This window comes from Argiope bruennichi, chromosome X2 (genome assembly GCF_947563725.1).
Source record: "Argiope bruennichi chromosome X2, qqArgBrue1.1, whole genome shotgun sequence".
Classification (NCBI taxonomy): domain Eukaryota; kingdom Metazoa; phylum Arthropoda; class Arachnida; order Araneae; family Araneidae; genus Argiope; species Argiope bruennichi.
In genome coordinates, this window is record NC_079163.1 from 129,556,562 (window position 1) to 129,575,190 (window position 18,629).

Here is an 18,629-nt window from a genome sequence, read left to right on the forward strand (position 1 = left end):
TTTTCTGCCCCCCCCCCTCTTATCATACCCTGTATGATAAAAATGCATTTCATTTTTCTTACAAATAAGATAAAATGTGTTTTTCGAATAAGTGATTTGGCATTTTTTCACGCTACATCGCCAGTTTTAAATTTTATTTTGCAAATTTTTAATAAAAATAATATTAACTACGAAGTTAATATTTTTATTTTAATAAGCAATTTGCCATTGCTTATAGAACATCTAATAAGCAATGGCAAATTCAAAGTGAGAGGAATTTAATTGGCATGCGTCTGTTTCACCAAGCAGTTTGAATTATTATATAGTTGTGGTTTTGATTCATCGCCTTGTAAATGGCAAAGAAAGATAATTTATCTCCAAGATTATTTGGCTTAAGGTAGAATGATATGTAAGTAATGTTTCTCTATAGTTCTTTTAAGTAATGTTTCTCTATAGTTCTTTTAAGTAATGTTTCTCTATATATTATACATCCAAGTATCTGGAAGTTAGTTTCTCAATTGTTCTGTGAGTTAAATATAATATTTTATTCGTAACAGATATCAAAATTGATCTTTTAGATTTTTTTATAAGATAGTGCATACAGTTTTTGAGGTTTATATTTATATCGAGTTTTAGATGTTCCTTATATATTTTAAACTTTACTTATCCACAACTGAACAAAAAATAAATAAAGTAGCATTATATAGAAAAGTAAAATTATTTGTATTTAATCGAAATATAAAAGTATTTGTATTTATTATTAGAGATTACTTGCAATTATAAGTATTTAAGTGCTTTTAAAAAGTTTAATGTTTAAATATATCACTGTTTATTGTGGTTTTAAAATATATTATTTATATTTCAAGTTGGGAGAGTGAAATGAGTAATCTTTGAAACTTAAATGTTGTTGGGACTTGTTAGATATTTTATTCTTGTTAATTATTCATAATTAAATAACGAAAATAAATGAATTAGTATTGTTTATTGAAATAAAAAATTGAAAGAAGTATTGAAAATAGTCTCATCATATTGGTAGAAAATGTGTTTGTTTCATTAGTTATAGCTTAATTAGATTTGGATAATTCGTGTATGGGGTAGAGTTTAAATTTTTAGCAAGAAAAGCAGGTTTTGAATTTGTTTCACTGTCACAGCATGTCAGGCTTAAAAACACAATACACTATTCTTTGTATGTTTTACATTGTCTAGTGTGTAAAGAAGCTTTGAGATTTTTGTAATGAAGAATAGTAATAAGTTAATTTCAAAAAATACAGTGTATATATATAATAAATTAGTATTGTCTTTAATATTATTTAATATAATATCTTATTTTACAGAAAAACGTATTTCTTTCATTGATAAGTATTGCCAAATTTTGAAAGAATTTCATATGAAAATTTTCAAATCTTAATGTACAAAGTTTGTATTTGTTGCAAAAATTGAATTAAAAGGAGCATTTCCTCCTATCATTCAAAATCTGCAAGCCTTCATTTTATTAGAATTTTAAGGGTTAACTTTTCTATCACAAGATATTGATATAACACAATTTCACACAAGCTTGATTAATAATTATATGCAATTAGAAAATTTTACTTTTCTTAAGGTATGAAAATTATATTAAACCTTTGTTGTACACTGCGTAAAAAAAAAAAGTAAAAGGACACTAGATTTAAAAAAAAATAATAATAAGGATTTTTTTTTATTTTTTAATGCAATTATTTTTATAAGAGTTATTTTTTAGATTATTCACTGAAAAAATATTGTATCGCTACCGCTATTGTATTCAAAAATAAAGTATAAATAACAACAAAAATGGTTTCTTTTATTTGAAACCGTGTGAAAAAGTAGGACAGTTAGTTATAAAAAGAACAAAATATAAGTATCACTACCAAGATATTCAAAAATAAAGTATAAATAACAACAAAAATGGTTTCTTTTATTTGAAACCGTGTGAAAAAGTAGGGCAGTTAGTTATAAAAAGAACAAAATATAAGCGGTTTTAGTAAGGCGTATGCTTTCCATAATCTTTATGACTTCGAATGTTCTATTTGGAAGTGAATCATACCAAGATTGGATTTCTGTTTGACAAAAATTATCCCATGAGTTATTTAATGCCACTCGAAGCTCAGAGTGCGATTCAAGCTGCTTCCCACCAGTGTATACTCGACGAATAAGCATTGCCCAGATATTTTCTATTATATTCAGATTGAGGCTTTTAACTGGCCTTGATAAAACCTCCACATTATTTACAGCAAAACAATTTTTAACTCCATTGGCGGTGTGGATTGAAGCTCCATCTTGTTGAAACATTCCCTGTTCTCCTCCTAATTTGGGGCCATGAGGAAGAAGCTCAGAATTCAGAACATTAATGTAGTCTGTATGCTTCTGCCTACCATTGAGAAAGACCAAATTTGTTCTTCTACCATAACCAACTGCTAACCAGACCATCAAACTTCCTCCTCCCATTTCTCTAGTTGAATAATATTGTTCTGCATTCTTCAGACAATGCCAGTTGTATTGATGACCGTTTGGACCATTTAAATTAAACTTTTTTTCATCCGAAAATATCACAGAAGTCCATTCTGTGGTATGTGACATGTGTTCCTTATCCCAAGACAAACATTTATTTATATGTGCTTGTTTCCACTTTGGATGATGTCTCCATTCTTTGAAAGCGAATCTTTTGGACCTTTGGATGTAGTTGTATATTGTTTGCTTGCAGACATGAATAAGTCCTGCTTGATTTCGAGCTTTTGCAATATTTCCAGAACTCTTTTTAAGCTCACGAGCAAGTTTTCTTTCATAACGAGGCGTTAATTTTTTAGGCCCATCAGTCTTCTTTCTTATTCCGTTTCTATTTGGATTTTTAATAAAGGTAGAAACTGTATTGGGGCTGACGTGCAGTATACAAGTGATCTCACTAATATCTTTACCTTCATTTTTATACGCAACAACGGGACCCTTTTGAAAATCCTTAAAGGTATACCTCTAGGCATTCTGAAATTAAAGCATCTGTGAAATTTTTCAACAAATACATTTTCCGGAGAAAAAACAGTCTAAAAAAATTTATATACTTACTTTTTTACTCGTGCACATTCCACCAAATAAAAAAATACAGTAGTTGCCTTTCTGCTTTTTTTATACATTTTAAATCATATATTCTCGTCTTTATAATTATAACTAGTTATGCTATTTCATTTTTACATAAAAATAAAGAAAACATTGATAAATAAAGCCTACATAAGAAGCTATTAGCCAGGATAAAAATATAAACGAAAATTTACAGGATACGACTGTTCTACTTTTTTTATTCAGTGTATGTTTTACACTGTCTAGTAGGTAAAGAAGGTCATTGAGATTTTTGTGATTGAGGTATTGTGTTCTATTCTGTTGTGTCAAATTGGTGAAGGATTTGTTCTGGTACCTGCTGTTTTATTATATTAAACAAATACATAACACATCTAATGATGATTTTTATTTTCTAAGTACCAACAAATATATTCATAGGAAGAAAAATGAGGGGGGTGGGGTTGAACTATAATAAATTAAGCTGATATAGTTTCTTCAAGCACTCTGAACCTTTACTGAACCAAGCTTACATATTTTTTTCTTTTTCAAGAATTTTATAAACATTGCTGAAGCTTGTTAAATTATCATGAAGAATATCATGACTACTTAGTATGTGTTCTTGAATTCAGCTAATAATATGATGGCTATTGTTTTGCTGATATTATGCAGCATTTACATGTGATTCCCTTCTTTATATAGAGCTTGTTTGTTAATTTATATTCAGATTTAGAACTTTTACAAGGAAGAATTATAGTTAATATTAAGTATAAAATCTCTCTCTCCATGCAATAAAGAAATTTTATCTCTTAGCTGTTATGCATACACATGGATGAACCTGATAGCTTTGCTGCATGGGTGTCTTCTAAAGAATTTGGTCTTGGTGCCAATGATGGTCCTGACCCAAAAGGTAATTTTACAGTTTTTTGTAACTGTCTCCTACTCCTCTTGTACTAAAATAATGTTTCTCTATTAATGTCTATAAATTCGCTTAATTTTGATTGACAGAGGAGATTACATTACATATAATAGTATTCTGTTTAAAGAGCGAATTTATGCTCAGATTTTAAGCTAAGAAGCATTCTGTTAGTCTGTACATGTGATCTTATTGTATTTGTTAAATCGGTTGATGCTAAGAATTCCGGAAATCGAGAATTTTTTTGGCAAATATTACTTTCATATACAAATTTGATGACTACTATTTGGAAACTTTCAACAATGATTATTTCTACAACTCAATATTTCTCCATATTCAGCATCAATTTGCACTCTATATTCATTTCACTGTTGGATAGAAATTTTCTAATTTTTATTTTTTATTTTAATTTGTAATTCTTTTTTATTTTTATTTTCTAATTTTTATTTTTGATTTCAGAGAAACTCTGACAAATAAATGATGCTTATAAACATCACCTCATAAATTCTTTTGAATTATCTTAGTAAATCTTTTCATTACCTTGATATAACTTTACTTAAAATGTTAGTTCATTCATTTAAAATCAGCTAATTAATGTGACAATAACTTCTCATCGCTAATTTTTTTAAAAAAAAATAGAAGTTTTAAATGATGCCATTTTAAAAATAGATGACATTGAAAACTTAATATCAAGTTTCTTATTTTCTGTTTATAGTAAAATCATAGTAACTATTAATAAAATAGTATTGCATCCAAATAATTGTGTTGATAGTTAATCATGATACAACTAACTTTATATTAAACAGAATTGCATATATCATGCAGTGATTATTTACCAGCTGATAAAAAGGGTGTTTATAGAGAATCATACTGGGAAATAATAATAACAATAAATCTTTCATTTTAATTGGAACATATAACCTTTCATTTTAATTGAAAATGAAAACTTGATTATGTGACAAAGACATCTGTCCTTTTTTTAGTTGCTAGTATAATTGAATCTCTTTCTATGAATTACTAAATATTATTAAGTACATTAAAAAAAAGTTGGTCTTTATTAATTGTGATATTGTGATATTCTCTTTGCTAATGAAATGTGTGGACAATGTTCTTGAAAATGTATAATACCAATATACTCATAATTTATCTCTTAAGAATCATTATTAAGCAGTCGTAAGATTTGAAATGTGCTTTAATTATATCTTCAAGTTTCGAAATAATTAAGAAAGTAAATATTTACACAGTAAGTTTTCCTTTGAGTCGTATGTTATTTTATAATATAGTTTTATAAATAGTCAATAGTTTTGCGACTATTTTTGTATGTTTTCCAAATTATTTTATTCGTTTTTGGTTAGTAAGGAATAACAGTATGCACTAATTACATGATTTGATATTACAAATATATGTATTATCAGTGATACTCATGAATCTTATGCCATCAAGTTATGTCTCAAATAAAAAATAGAAATCTCTCAACCACTCAGTGATAAAATATATTTTAAAATAATTCAAAATTATGAGCTAATTGGCTGTGATAACTAATTGAATGTCCATGTATGTATAGTTTCTATAATGAAGGTCTAAATTAAAGATTATCACTAAGAATTGGAAAGGAAAATATCATCCAATACAGTACTGTTTTGAATGAAGAGTGGAGATTATTATTTGTCGCTAAAAACTAAATAATTTTGAACAAGCCATTTAAAGCTTGTAACTTAATGAAACATAAAAATGCATGTTGTTCGCTGTTTGGATTTTGGTGCTGAAACTATTATTTAGTTTTATTCTTTTAGTAATTTCCATTACAATGTGAATTTTTTTTTTCTGCCCCTTTCACTCAATTTCTCTTAGCTTGAAATTTTGAAAAATTCTGATAACTAACATAGTATTAATAAAGATTTCTATTTCATGAAATATTTTTTAGGCTAGTACTTTTTCATAAATGTTATTTCGTAATTTTTATTTTAATCCTTTCTGTATTATATTTTTAGTTAATCTTGGAGGTCTTCTTCTTCAAGCTCTTCTTGAACACTGGCCTGCTACATATTCTGCTGATGAAGAATGTGACAGTATGCCATATTTTCGTTTTATATAAAATTTCATAGAATATTTTATCATTTAAAAAAATATTTTTGATTGAAATTTTAACATGTATTATGATATAAATGTTTTGAATAATTGGCTATTGAAGTTACTGTCCTTAATTAGTTAAGTAAGACTTATTTTCAGTCAAAATCGATAGTGTTTGTGTTTTCTAAAAAGGCTTTCATGGAAATATTTAAAATTAGTCGTTAAAATATGTTCTTTCCAAGCTTCTGTATTTATTCCATTTTGTTTTTATTTTCTGGCTGTATTCTAAATGGTTTTGCCATTTATCAAATGAAGTGATTAATGTGAGAAAATGTAAACATATTTTTACTGCGTTTTATAAAGTAGACAAAATAAATGAATTATAAACTTTTTCTGTTCACTTTATTGTGAAAACAGTTTCTCTGCTCTTCATTTAAGAATTTTTCGCATTTTCTTAATTACCTTTATATATTTAAAAAAAAAACATTAAAAATTTTTTTGACATGCTAATCAATTTATTTCATTTCATGTGTAGGCAATATGAATGAAAGACCTTTAGAAGAGAGGCAAGGATCTGGAAATCCATATTTTAGCGTTCCAGAACATATTCCTGTAATATTTAGGTATTATATATTTTATTCATTAATGTGTGAAATCATTATTTAATATTAAAGTAGTAATTATAGCGTATTTTTTAAGGAAAGATAAAATATTTGTAGAATTCTAACTCATGAAATTATCTAGTTAATTTAATGTACAAAGTATCCATTATATATAAAAATTATTAAATTGTTTTGTTTGACTTGGTAGCTAAGTGAAATTTTTTTAAATGTTCCTTGCATATATTTATATCTTTGCTTGTAGTTTTATTATAGTCTTCTTTCATTATAATTTTTATCTATTATATCATTGAATATAAAAAACTAACAAATTTCATAAGTATTTTGTTTCAAACATATAACATAAGATTTATTACAATTCTTATCATATTTTGCTGTCTTTTATAATTTTTAATAAATTTTTATTATATTTGTTACACTGTGATTGTATTAAATAATGTCTGGTGCATTTAATCAGAATACATATTTTTTATATGATTTGTTAAAAGAATGTAATCAATCTCTTATACTACTTTCTCTAAAGCATTTTTAGTTGAAAAGTTCACCTTAAATTTGTCCATTTTTGTCGAATCAACAAAACTTGGTAGTTATTCTGTCATGCCTGATAATCAGAATTGCATTCCTTATATAATTATAATTTTGAAAATTAATTATGCACTCAACCCAAATGTGAAAAAACTGATAGCAGAAATAAAATCGAAATAGATGAAAAATACATTATTACATTTTGTGACGATGTCAAAATTCAGATTAATTAAATTCGTAAAATGCTTAGTTAATGTGAAACAGCATTTTTTAAAAAAATCAAAGATGAAAGATTATTCATGAAGGCATCAATATGCCCTTTTGCAACTTTAATTACAATTTCCAAATAAATATATATAGCTATATAATAATTTCTGGTTATACATTTTGTACAAAAAATATATAAATAAAACTTTTGTTGCCCACAAAGCAATGAATTGAATGAAGGTTTTAATTAAGAATTTTGCAATAATTGAATATTCTGTAAAATATTCCGTGATTATTGTAATCATTTGGTTATAATACTGATATATCAGTCTTTTAAATACACTTGATTGCAATTCTACTGCAAGAAAGGAAATACTCATCTGAGAAAGTCCGACTTTTAAAAAGCGGATATTAACATATATGTTAATTTCAAGTTTAAATTTCTTCTTCCGTATAATCAATTGAAGTCGAATTTATTCTTAACTAAGCAAAATAAAAATTAACTATATAAGTGGAGGTTGTCAATCTACTTTTTCTTGGAACTTTAATTTTTTTAAAAGTTCCTATGCTGAGCCGAAAATGAAAGATGTGGGTATGCAGTTTATATTAAATATACTAGAAGATCTTTTTAAATAAAAACTTTCTATTAATTTGAATTTTTTGTTTGGTAAAGAGATTTATAAGTTTTATTTATACAATAAAATATGTTTTCAAGGGTACTTGCCCTCCTATGAATAAAGAATGATATTCTAATTCCAGCTGAATGTTAAGATAGAATTTGTTCCAATTTGAGATCAGTAGATTTACATAGTGAATGCGATTCTTTCTTTTATCATATAATTAATTTAATTCCAGCTCAATGTTGGGAAAAAAACTAGCTCAACTTGAGACCAGTGGAACTAAATGATGAATGCAGTTCTTTCTTTTATCGTGTAACTATTTAATTTTTTGAAGGAAAAGGAAGACACTACTACGAAATGTGATGATAATATCTTTGATCTAGGAAGATTATGATTTTAAAATAAAAATTTTCTTCTCATATCAAAGTATATGTTTTGATGCATACTGACAAAGGATATTTAGCCCTGAATTTTTATATATCTCTTGGCATGAAATTATTGGCTTTTAAAGAAAAAAATGAATAAATCTGGACAAATTATTTTGATTTTAAAATGTTACGAAAGAAAATCAACGACTAGGTCTGTTTTTGTTTTTTGATTTGATTCTGTAGTTTATTAGGTGTGTGCAAAAGTTTTTGTTTTTATATCAAGATGGACAGAAATAAAAGAAGTGAAATAACTGTGATGCTGCAGATATGGGGTCGTTGTGTAAAATCTTTTACCCTTTTTTACAGCAAGTTAATCTTTGCTTAATTCTTTTCCACTTTCAAAGTACTGCTGATTTTACAATTATTTTTTCTCGAAATTATTGAGACTGTGTCAATATGTGTTGATAGCAGCATTTTGTTCATGCATCTGAGAGGCGAAGATAAAATATTGTGACGTCTTAACCTTTTCAATATCGTTAATTTCAGTCGTGCGTTGTAGTTATTTACAATCGCTACCAACTAGCTGTCTTCATTTCGCTGTAGAAATGAATAGTTTTTGTATTTTGTGATGTTCTTATGTATTAAGAGATGTATTTTGAATAATAAATATTGGCTTTCATTTTTGCAAATTTAAAACATTTGCAGCATAATTAGTATATTTTTTCTATCTGATCTAAAAAAAAACCGAACATTCACCAGTTTTTATTTTGAATAAAACTGATTTATTCTTCACCCCTTTTAGCGAAGTTGGTGGTCGCACACTTTTACGACTCTTGGTAGGGGATGCTGGTCGTGAAACTGAAGAATTATTGCTCCATGAAACAGTTCCTTCTTGGGTAACAGATGTCGTTGTTTCAGTAAGTAGTACATTTTTTGTATTTTATTTATTTATTTTCATATTTAAACTGTCAAGTCAAATGTGAATTATTTGGAATCATTTTCTTTAAGCAGTGTTGTCATTTTCATAATTGCATAATGCAATTTATTTCTCAGTGAGACTATTTTCATATTTTTGGCATGAAATTATTTGTTTTATTCCTTCAAATTTTACTTTGATTTATGTATTAATTACCTCAAGGCCAGAGACTTTTATGTTTAATTTTGTATTAATGTATTTCTCTTGTGTTGTTTTGTGATGAAGGAGAAAAACATAGCATGTATTTTTTTCAAATACATTCCTTTTCTTTTTTTTACTCTCCCTAGAAAAATATGCCACGATTCAATAAGATTCCATTTTGCCTTCTTCCTGTGCAATCATCTGGTGCAAAACCACTTAGGAAGTAAGTATGCTTGAGACATTTTAAAATTTGACATTTTATATATTATGAGAAGAGTGTGTTATGTTAACTCATTTTAATAATATATTCAAAGTGGGTATACTTTTAATGTATTGAACTTAATTTGGATAATATAAATTTTTATAGACTTTTGCAAAATGGCTTAATAGGTACAAAATTTAACATTCATTTTTTTATTGCGACATACATAATTTTATATATAAATCATTTTCCCACCCTTTTCTTGCTGTCATCTTGCTACTTAAAATAATTGGATAATAATAACTAAAAGTATTTAGATAATCAGTTTGAAAACTGATAAACCCATTAAGTTTGAATGATAAATGATTTGTTATTTTTTAATCGGATATTCTCGAATACAAATATTTGATCTTATAATGTAGAGAGCGTTTATCAGCCAGTGATATGCTTCAAGTGCGAAAAGTTATTGAGCATGTTTATGAAAAGATCATGGGTGCTGGTTCAGATGCAGGTTCTCAAACAGCTAGTCAGTCTGGTGGGTCTGGAGGCCAAGAAAAAGGTGAATCAGAGAAAGATGAAGAGAGGACTTCAATTGCAGAAGAAAAAGTGGAGCTTCTGTGCCAAGATCAAGTAAATATTTAAAGCTTTATTTTAATTACTAGATACTTTTATCTGCCAGTTGTTTCGCTGAGATTAATGGCTGCTAACATTTTCAGTTAAATAATATAAGTAGTTACTCGAAAATACTCTTGAAGGCGTAACTAAAAATTTGATTGATATGTAGCACATACTATTTAAAAGCCTTACACGCTTCCGTTCATTATTCAGTGTGTGTCCCTAGAGTTCTGCCATCTCACCTATACTGCGGAATATTGAAAAATATTTCTCTGATACAGTAAGAAATACTGAGCTCTATGATAAGAAAACAATTTTCAAGTGATAAAAATGTATTATTTGTATGCATGCAGTTCATACATTAACATTATACATTAATACATAGTACATTACAATACTCATTGACATTTTTATACATTGTATTAAAAAATAACTGTTTTAAAATCGATGCAATTGATTTTTTTTTTCTTTTCATCATTGCTTATTTGTAAAGTTAAACATTAATTGTAAGTACAAAAAATTTAAAAAGTATATTAAAAGCATACTAGAAGTAGAAAACCTACTCATAATCGAATAATGAGCCGTAAGTTCGTACTTTCATCATAGAAGCAATAGGAGAATAATTCAGGATGAAATATTTGTATTAGCAATGAAAACTATATGAATTTCTTTGCAAAAGTGATTTTTTTTTGTAAAGTATGCTCAAGTGTATTTAAAAATAGGGTAAAAACGGTATTGAAGCTAAATTGGTATCATTGAAAATATTTTATTAAATTTATTTTTTAAATTTTAAGATGATGTAAAAATTATTTTTGTGCTATAATAACTGTATGTTAACATGGGAAAAACTTTGAAATCTCGCTTGAATTTTTTAAAATTAAAATAAAAAGGGATTTGAAATATGCATTTCCATCTCTATCAATTCTGGTAATTGTACGTGGAACGGCCTGGCCTGTGGAGCGCCACAGGCCAGGCCACGCTCACATTATTAGTAGAAATAGGGATTAAATTTCATTAACTTTGCAATACTGAAGTTTTATTAGATTTCGGTATATTATGTATTGTCTTTCTGTTTAAAAGCTCTGATAGAGCATTAGCACACTAGAAAAATTATGAAGAGCGAGCAAAGACAGACTCTAGATTTGCCCCGTCGGAAACTTTTTTTTAATTTCCGAAGTGGATGACGATCTCTTTTACGTGAGTCAGACAGTGCCATTCGAAATATTTGCGTTTCGAAAATGAATCAATCATTTTCTACCGAAGTGACGACGTCATTGGCGTGGAAAATCGGATATCACTTTTCTTTCGAATTCAAATTTTCAATCCAAACGCTATGTATGGTCATCGGAGAAAGAGTAAAAGATTCACTAAGATTAAATTGTATTAAATTAAATTATTTTAATTTTATTCATTTTCTTCAGCGTTTATTTGTGTTAATTTCTTATAGTTATTAACTTAACTTCAGTTACGTTTTCTTTTTTTATACATATTTTTAGTTTGAGATTTGAAAGAATCCATTTAACTCTTTCAAACTTTAAGGATTTATTTCCTGAACCTATTATTGATAAATATTTAATGCATGGTAGTTTCGTTTTTAATCCATTTTATGACGAAAAGCTATCTTCAAACATGGGCGTACATTCTGTGATACACATTATAGAAGGATCTTGTATACTTCATATATTTATTAAAAGAACCATTTTTTATGCATCTACTGGAAAGATACATTAAAAGATGTGCTAATTGTAAAACACACGCACGCATACACAATGCGAAGCCTACTAAATGGATCTGTTTAATTTGTCAAGTACCTTTATACTTAGTGCGCTCACACACACACAAACTAAAATATTTTGTACCTAAGATTTGGCAATACTGGCATTATTTTTTCCTATCAAAATGCAAGTAATAATTAGAAAAATGTAAATGAATTCTGAATAGTTCAGTTATCTATTTTTGTATAAATCTTTTCGTTTTTCATTTGATCTGGAAATCTTTTTGATCATTTGAATGAATTTCAGTTTCTAAAGGTGTCCATGAATTTGTATTTTGCTGCTGTTATTTATATTTCGATGTAGCGTTGTTCCGATTGTTTACCTTTATTACTTAAAGAAAAAATATCAGTTGTTCTGTAAAATATTATCAAAACTGTGAAAGAAGACGAATTCAATAAGCAAATGAATCAATCGAAGAAAGTTTTGAGGTATTCAGGAAGAATTAGTAAACTGTTTCAACATAACATGTGTCAGTATATGTGTGGATAGTCAGAGCGTTGGTGTTGAAGAGAGCTTTATTAAAACAGTGACAGAAATTTGTGAATTTTGTGGACCTTATTTTTGGAAAAATGGAATGAATACTTCAATTCAATATACAAAATTCTGTCATGACAATAAAGTGCGTTCGCCGACATTATCGAACTGTCCTAAAATGATGACAGAGCTATTATGCACCAATTCACCTATATCATGTAATTACCGGCTGCATATTCACGAATATAATGCTGCATTAGCCTTCGCATCTATGGGAGCAGAAATAAATATTGCAACAGGAATTGGACATGACTTCATAATATATGATCAAATATACCGCCAAGTTTCACCTTTATATAGCAAAACCAAGCCAGATGTTGGTCGTGGTCAGCTTTATATATTCGGTTCTAGTGAAGTCAATATTAGGCGTTATTGAGAGAGAAATGATAGTCAGATTCAAATAAAACATCCATATTACTGGAATACCACTCATTCCATGAGACAATAATATATCTTTTAAGTTTTAAAAGTAAACTGTTCCCTGTAGGCTTGTCTACAGGGAATAGTAAGCCTGTTTCGAAACGTTACTTCAAAGACCATAAATAAATTTCAAGGCCAACTTTTTGATAAAGTGTGTTTAGGGTTAAACAAGCCTGTTTTTGCACATGTCCGACTAATGGTGATTTGACTTAGACCAAATCATTTGAAATGTTACAGTAGTTTATTTGATCAAAGAAATATGCAGCTGTATTCACAAAGTAGTTCTTTGAACATTCATATAACCTTTATGAGATAGCTTAGTATGTAGTTTATATTTTGATCTGTGACTGTATTAATTTTTTAAATATCTTTCAGTTGTTTTACAAAATTATAAGAGATATCACTGTATTGATTATTTAAATAACTTCAAGCACAACTTTAGCCTGGAAACTAGCTGTACACCTTTTTCTTACACTGCAGAAATTTTCTTGGATAGTTTCATTTGCTCATTGAATTTGCCTTCATAATACTTTAATTTACCAAATACAGGCCTTTTCAAGGCTCCCAAAATTTATTCTGTATTGATGAAGGTGAAGGCATCAGTAGGAAATCAATTTAGGATTTTTATTAATTCGCGAAATTAGGTTTTCTATAATTATTGTGAGATGCCACAGAACATGTTTTTTATTGTTAAATCTAAATAATTTTTAGCGTTATATTTAATCTCAAAACTCTTTTTGCACATTTCTAATTTTCTTTGTTAGTTTCATTCGACTTCTAAATGTTTACAAAAATCAAGAAAGAGATCTTTCTCATGGACAAACTATTTATTCAATTCTAATTTGAATTAAGGTATTATAAACAAATGAGTGAAGCTCAACCTTAACTGTATTTTATTATAACTGTGTTTGGATGTAGCGTCTTTTTTGTAACGTGCGAAGCTAGTAGTGTTTGTGTAGCAAACTTGAGAGGATCTCTCTGCAATTCTCTGGGGCTTAGTGAGTGTTTGCAAGCAGGGGAATGAACCTCCTAGTTACATAACGTCGAATAAATATTGTGTTATATATTTCTATAATGGTGGGAAAACTTAAATATGCACTTTATATTGTGTTTTTAATCCTCCTATTGTACTGAATTTTTAAAGGGTTATAGCAATTCATTGGAAATGGGGTTCTTTATTTTCAATTACAGATTTCATGGCATTCACCATGAGAGTTTCTTGTTTGAGGATAGAAAACCAAAAAACTGTGTCCTGGCCAACAGATTGTATAGAAATGTGTTAATTCTCTCCAGCGTTTGGATTTGTACTTGGTTATGAATATGGAGATTTGGTAACAAACTGCAAGTTCTTTTGATATGGGAATATTTATCCTTGAGTTTTAGCCGATCACATATTTTATTTACACAATCTTGAGGCTCTTTTTATATTGATAATAACAGCAATACTGCGGGATTCATGTTATGATGCTTATCTATCTTACTTCAGATGTTATTTAAATATGCTGAAATTTTCTATAAGCAGGGGGAAATTAATTTGTAAGCTTTCATTTCATTCTGTATATAGAAAATATGGTTTTAGTTAAGTTTTATGGTTTTATTTAAAATCTTTTCAAACTAATAATTATGTTCCACTAAACTCTATAGTGCCAAGTATTGTGATAGCTTTTTCTTTTTATTGGAATTGGTTTCATTCCAAGTTCAATCGAACTTAGAATAAAACTAGACTTGTAAAAGCCTGAAAAGACTATTGATTTTTACAAAATTCGTCGAATGATGTTTGGCATGTATTATATTAAATTGGGTAAAATGCTTTCTCTTAGTTTGTCATTGGTGCCGAATAATGTAAGAAATAAAATAAATATAAATGGAATATATATTTCTATTCTGAATTACTAATTAAATGAAGCTTGTATAAATTTGATCATGTAAACAATGAAATTTTTTGCTTGTAAGAGATTAGCTTTAAAAATGTATTGTCAAGAATCATTTATTTATATTAGTTTGAACAAATATTGTACGTTACACTTTTCTTTTCTTTCTTTTTTTTTAATTCCTATTTATTGGCAAATTTGTTCATATATATGCGATCTGTCATTATATTGAGATTAAATCTATCCTATTAAAAATCTGATTCTGTACTTTTAAAATCATGTACTAACTGATATTTTTTTCTACAGGTTTTGGATCCAAATATGGATTTAAGAACTGTAAGACATTTCATATGGAAAAGTTCAAATGACTTAGTTCTTCACTATAGAGCTATTAAGTAGTTATATATAATTTTTTTATTATGGGTGTAAATTCTGTAAATGCCAATTATTATAGATGGTAATTTGGCAGAAATATTTTTGTACGAACAGATTTAGAACTGATATTATGCTACAGTCAAAGAAAGTCAATGGGTTTATCTTGTAAACAAGTCATTGAAATGATGGTATTTGTATCGGAATGATGTAGAAAAAAAAAAAAAAATTCGGTCCCTTATCAATCTTGACTCTGTATGCTATTGAAGCTATAATACATGTGTACAGTTAAATTAAGGTAGTGATAAGCTGTTTTGTTTTCTTTCATGTGTGATTGGAACTATGTAAAATTGTGTAAATGATTTGAAAGTTTGAGTTCATGAAACTTAAATAAGTTTGTTTATACTTATGTGCAAATTGGTGAGACTTATCTAAGACATTTTACTGTATATATTACAAAATATTGTAAATAAAAAGCTCTGCAGGACTTAATATCTTCAGAAGTAGGCTTTATTTGACCAAATGAATTGTTAATGATGTTTTTACCTAATCGATACAAGTTTTACTCATTTCAATCTTGTGATATTCTAAAAGTCATATTTAAAAGGAATCAAGTCATTCGTGTTTTTCTCTAATGGATTTATACCTTCCTGAAATCAAACTTGCATTTTCTGAAGTCTTATGAAAAGAATTCAATCAGTCATTCAATTCTTTTGTCTGTGTATTGTAAGCAAAGTTGTGATTTTTGAATACCTCATGTTTGAAATACACTGAATATTTTATAAATCTGCAGTGAATTTTAAATATTCCATTGCATTTCATTTTTTTAAATAATTAATTTAGAAGAAAATATAATCATTTTATTGTATGATAATCATTTTACTCAAAAATTAATCTTGTTGATTATGCATGTGTTGCAAGGATTGGATAAAAGGTAGCGATAGCATGTGAGTTATGCAATGACTTTTATTTTAACAGTGCAAACACATTTTCTTTATATTATCCCCTCCCTTACGTAGCGCCTTCTACAATTAGACCGAAAACCCAAAATTAAAAGGAAGGAATTAAATGAAAAGGGGTTATATGAAACATAGTTATAAGTTGAAAAATTACCACTAAAATTATCTCTATTTTAAAAAAAAATGCCCACAAAAAATTTCTTAAGTCAATTAAATGGATAGTTTTTTAAAGCAATTCATATACTTTATAGTTGAAAAAAAATAATAAAGCTCACGAATAAAAAAAGGGAAAGAAAAGAAATTTTTAAACTGTGTGTAAATTTGAAGAAAGTGCAATATGTATTCCAGTCATATAAACTGAAATAAATTGGAGTATTAAACCTTTATGTATTAAAAATAATGTTTATCGTAATTACAAAATAAAATAATTCAAGAAAAAATATGTTATTAAATTGGAAAAGAGCATTTTATAAAGATATAAATCTAGAAAAAAATATACATTTTTAGAAAGCCTTTTAAAAGTGCATACAAATTTTAAAATAAGAAGAAGAAATCCAGCATACTTTCGTCTTGTATACTAAACTATGCTTTGAAATGCAATTGTAAAATATTGTCAGGACTAATTCTCAATCGTCATGATAATTTATTATCGAAATCCGATCAGCACGTAGCAAGCAATCGATCAAGTTTCATGAGCATCAAAATTAACATAACTATGAAACAAAGAGGAACCATTCTGTTATTAAAAATAATTTTAAACATAAATACAAAATAAAATATTCTGATTAAAAGTATATTATGAAATATAAAAAGAGAATTCGTAAAGACAAAAAACTAGAAAAATTTTGCATTTTAAAAGTATGAAAGCGCATACTACAGAAAAATATGCAGCATAAAAAATAAAAAGAGAAAAAAAAAATACTTTTTTCTTAAACAGTGCCTTGAAATCCAATCGTAAAATATTGCTATGACAGATTTTCGATAATTACGAAAATTCATTATTGAAAATTAGATAACTATCGGAAGTTCGACTGAGCGAGCACTCAAACTGTTTCGAAAGGAGTTGGAAATTCTAAGAACCATTAATGTTCAGCGCTTAAGGAGGAATTGATTTCTTTTCCATTGTTCATTCCTGTGTCCCTTAAGATGTAGGGGAGCGGATATTCCCATTCACAAAAAGAGCATTTACGTAATTTATGTTCACTTGTTACCAAATATATAAAATCTCCATGTTAGAACAAGTGCGTAACGTATGTTACAAGTGTAGAAAGGATTTTATGGCTGATAATTTAGCTCATGCTTTATAATTCTGCCTTCGTTAAAAACGCCGTTGGAGAGATTTGAAAGACTTCAAAGACTTGCATTTTTACTCCAGATTTTATGAAATCGCTTATAGCTTCATACATATACCAAATTTTTAACACTGATGCGCTACTGAAAATTTCAATTTTGCGCTGCTGTTTTTATATTTGTTTACATCTTAAACACAGAATTTGAATGTTATGAACAATGTTAAGTCTCCCCTCCCCCCCAAAGAGCAAGCACTCTCAAAATCCCGGATATTTTTAGTTTTTAATAATGTGTTATCTTAACAGTGAGACATAATATTTGCATTCCTTCTAAAGGAAGTTACATTTTAATTTTAAGTATATTTAATAAGAATAATTATATATTGGGGCTGGGCCTACTTTGCTGCCTTGAGCAACATTACAAAGATTAAAAAAAAAAAAATGCTAATTTCCATACTAAAAACCTTAATAAAAATTATTATAATGGATTAAGATTTTTCGGAGTTTTTGAAAAATCTTTCGAATAAATATTTCAGGGGGGAAAAATATGACTTCCGTTTAAATCGAATTTTTTTTATAAACAAATGTAGTTTTTCTTTACAATATATATAAATAAGTTTTTGAAATGCATCACGAAATTTATGCATAGTAAAACTCGAATAGAAAGAATGAAACAAAAAATGCTTTGAAAAGGATGGCAACGTTCGAATAATTCGTTAAGCATGTCTTTATTCAATTTCAACTTTAAATTAATGCATTTTTAATGAAATAATAATTAATATCTTAAGAAATTACAGTCCAATTAAAACATTAATTGGATAAATGCTATGAGTTTTTTTTAAATAAATAATTCGTAGCATCTGGTGCCTAACAGATTTAAAGTTCAGTTATTTGTATGATTTTTAAACTTAATTCATTAAGATATAAAAATTACTACAAAGCAACTTTATCATTATTTCGGATGTTTAAAATCATTAAATCTTTAAAAAATTTCTTGAATTGTATATATATATATATATATATATATATATATATACACACACACACACACACACACATACAGGGTGGTTATAATTAAACTTCCCTTATAAACAGCCAGCATCATAC

General features: G+C 27.5%; 1 protein-coding gene across 2 annotated transcripts in view; it reads left to right on the forward strand.

Annotated features, from left to right (window-relative positions):
• The window catches only part of LOC129960025 (WD repeat-containing protein 48-like), a 63,649-nt gene extending 47,872 nt beyond the window's left edge, over nt 1-15,777 (forward strand). For both annotated transcript variants that reach the window (XM_056073032.1, XM_056073033.1), the window contains exons 13-19: nt 3,856-3,952; nt 5,950-6,027; nt 6,564-6,651; nt 9,171-9,285; nt 9,632-9,708; nt 10,110-10,317; nt 15,209-15,777. In XM_056073032.1, coding sequence (XP_055929007.1) covers nt 3,856-3,952; nt 5,950-6,027; nt 6,564-6,651; nt 9,171-9,285; nt 9,632-9,708; nt 10,110-10,317; nt 15,209-15,301 — 756 coding nt within the window. In that variant the 3' untranslated portion in view covers nt 15,302-15,777. The remainder of the gene's footprint in view (nt 1-3,855; nt 3,953-5,949; nt 6,028-6,563; nt 6,652-9,170; nt 9,286-9,631; nt 9,709-10,109; nt 10,318-15,208) is intronic.
• Nucleotides 15,778-18,629: the final 2,852 nt, after the last annotated feature.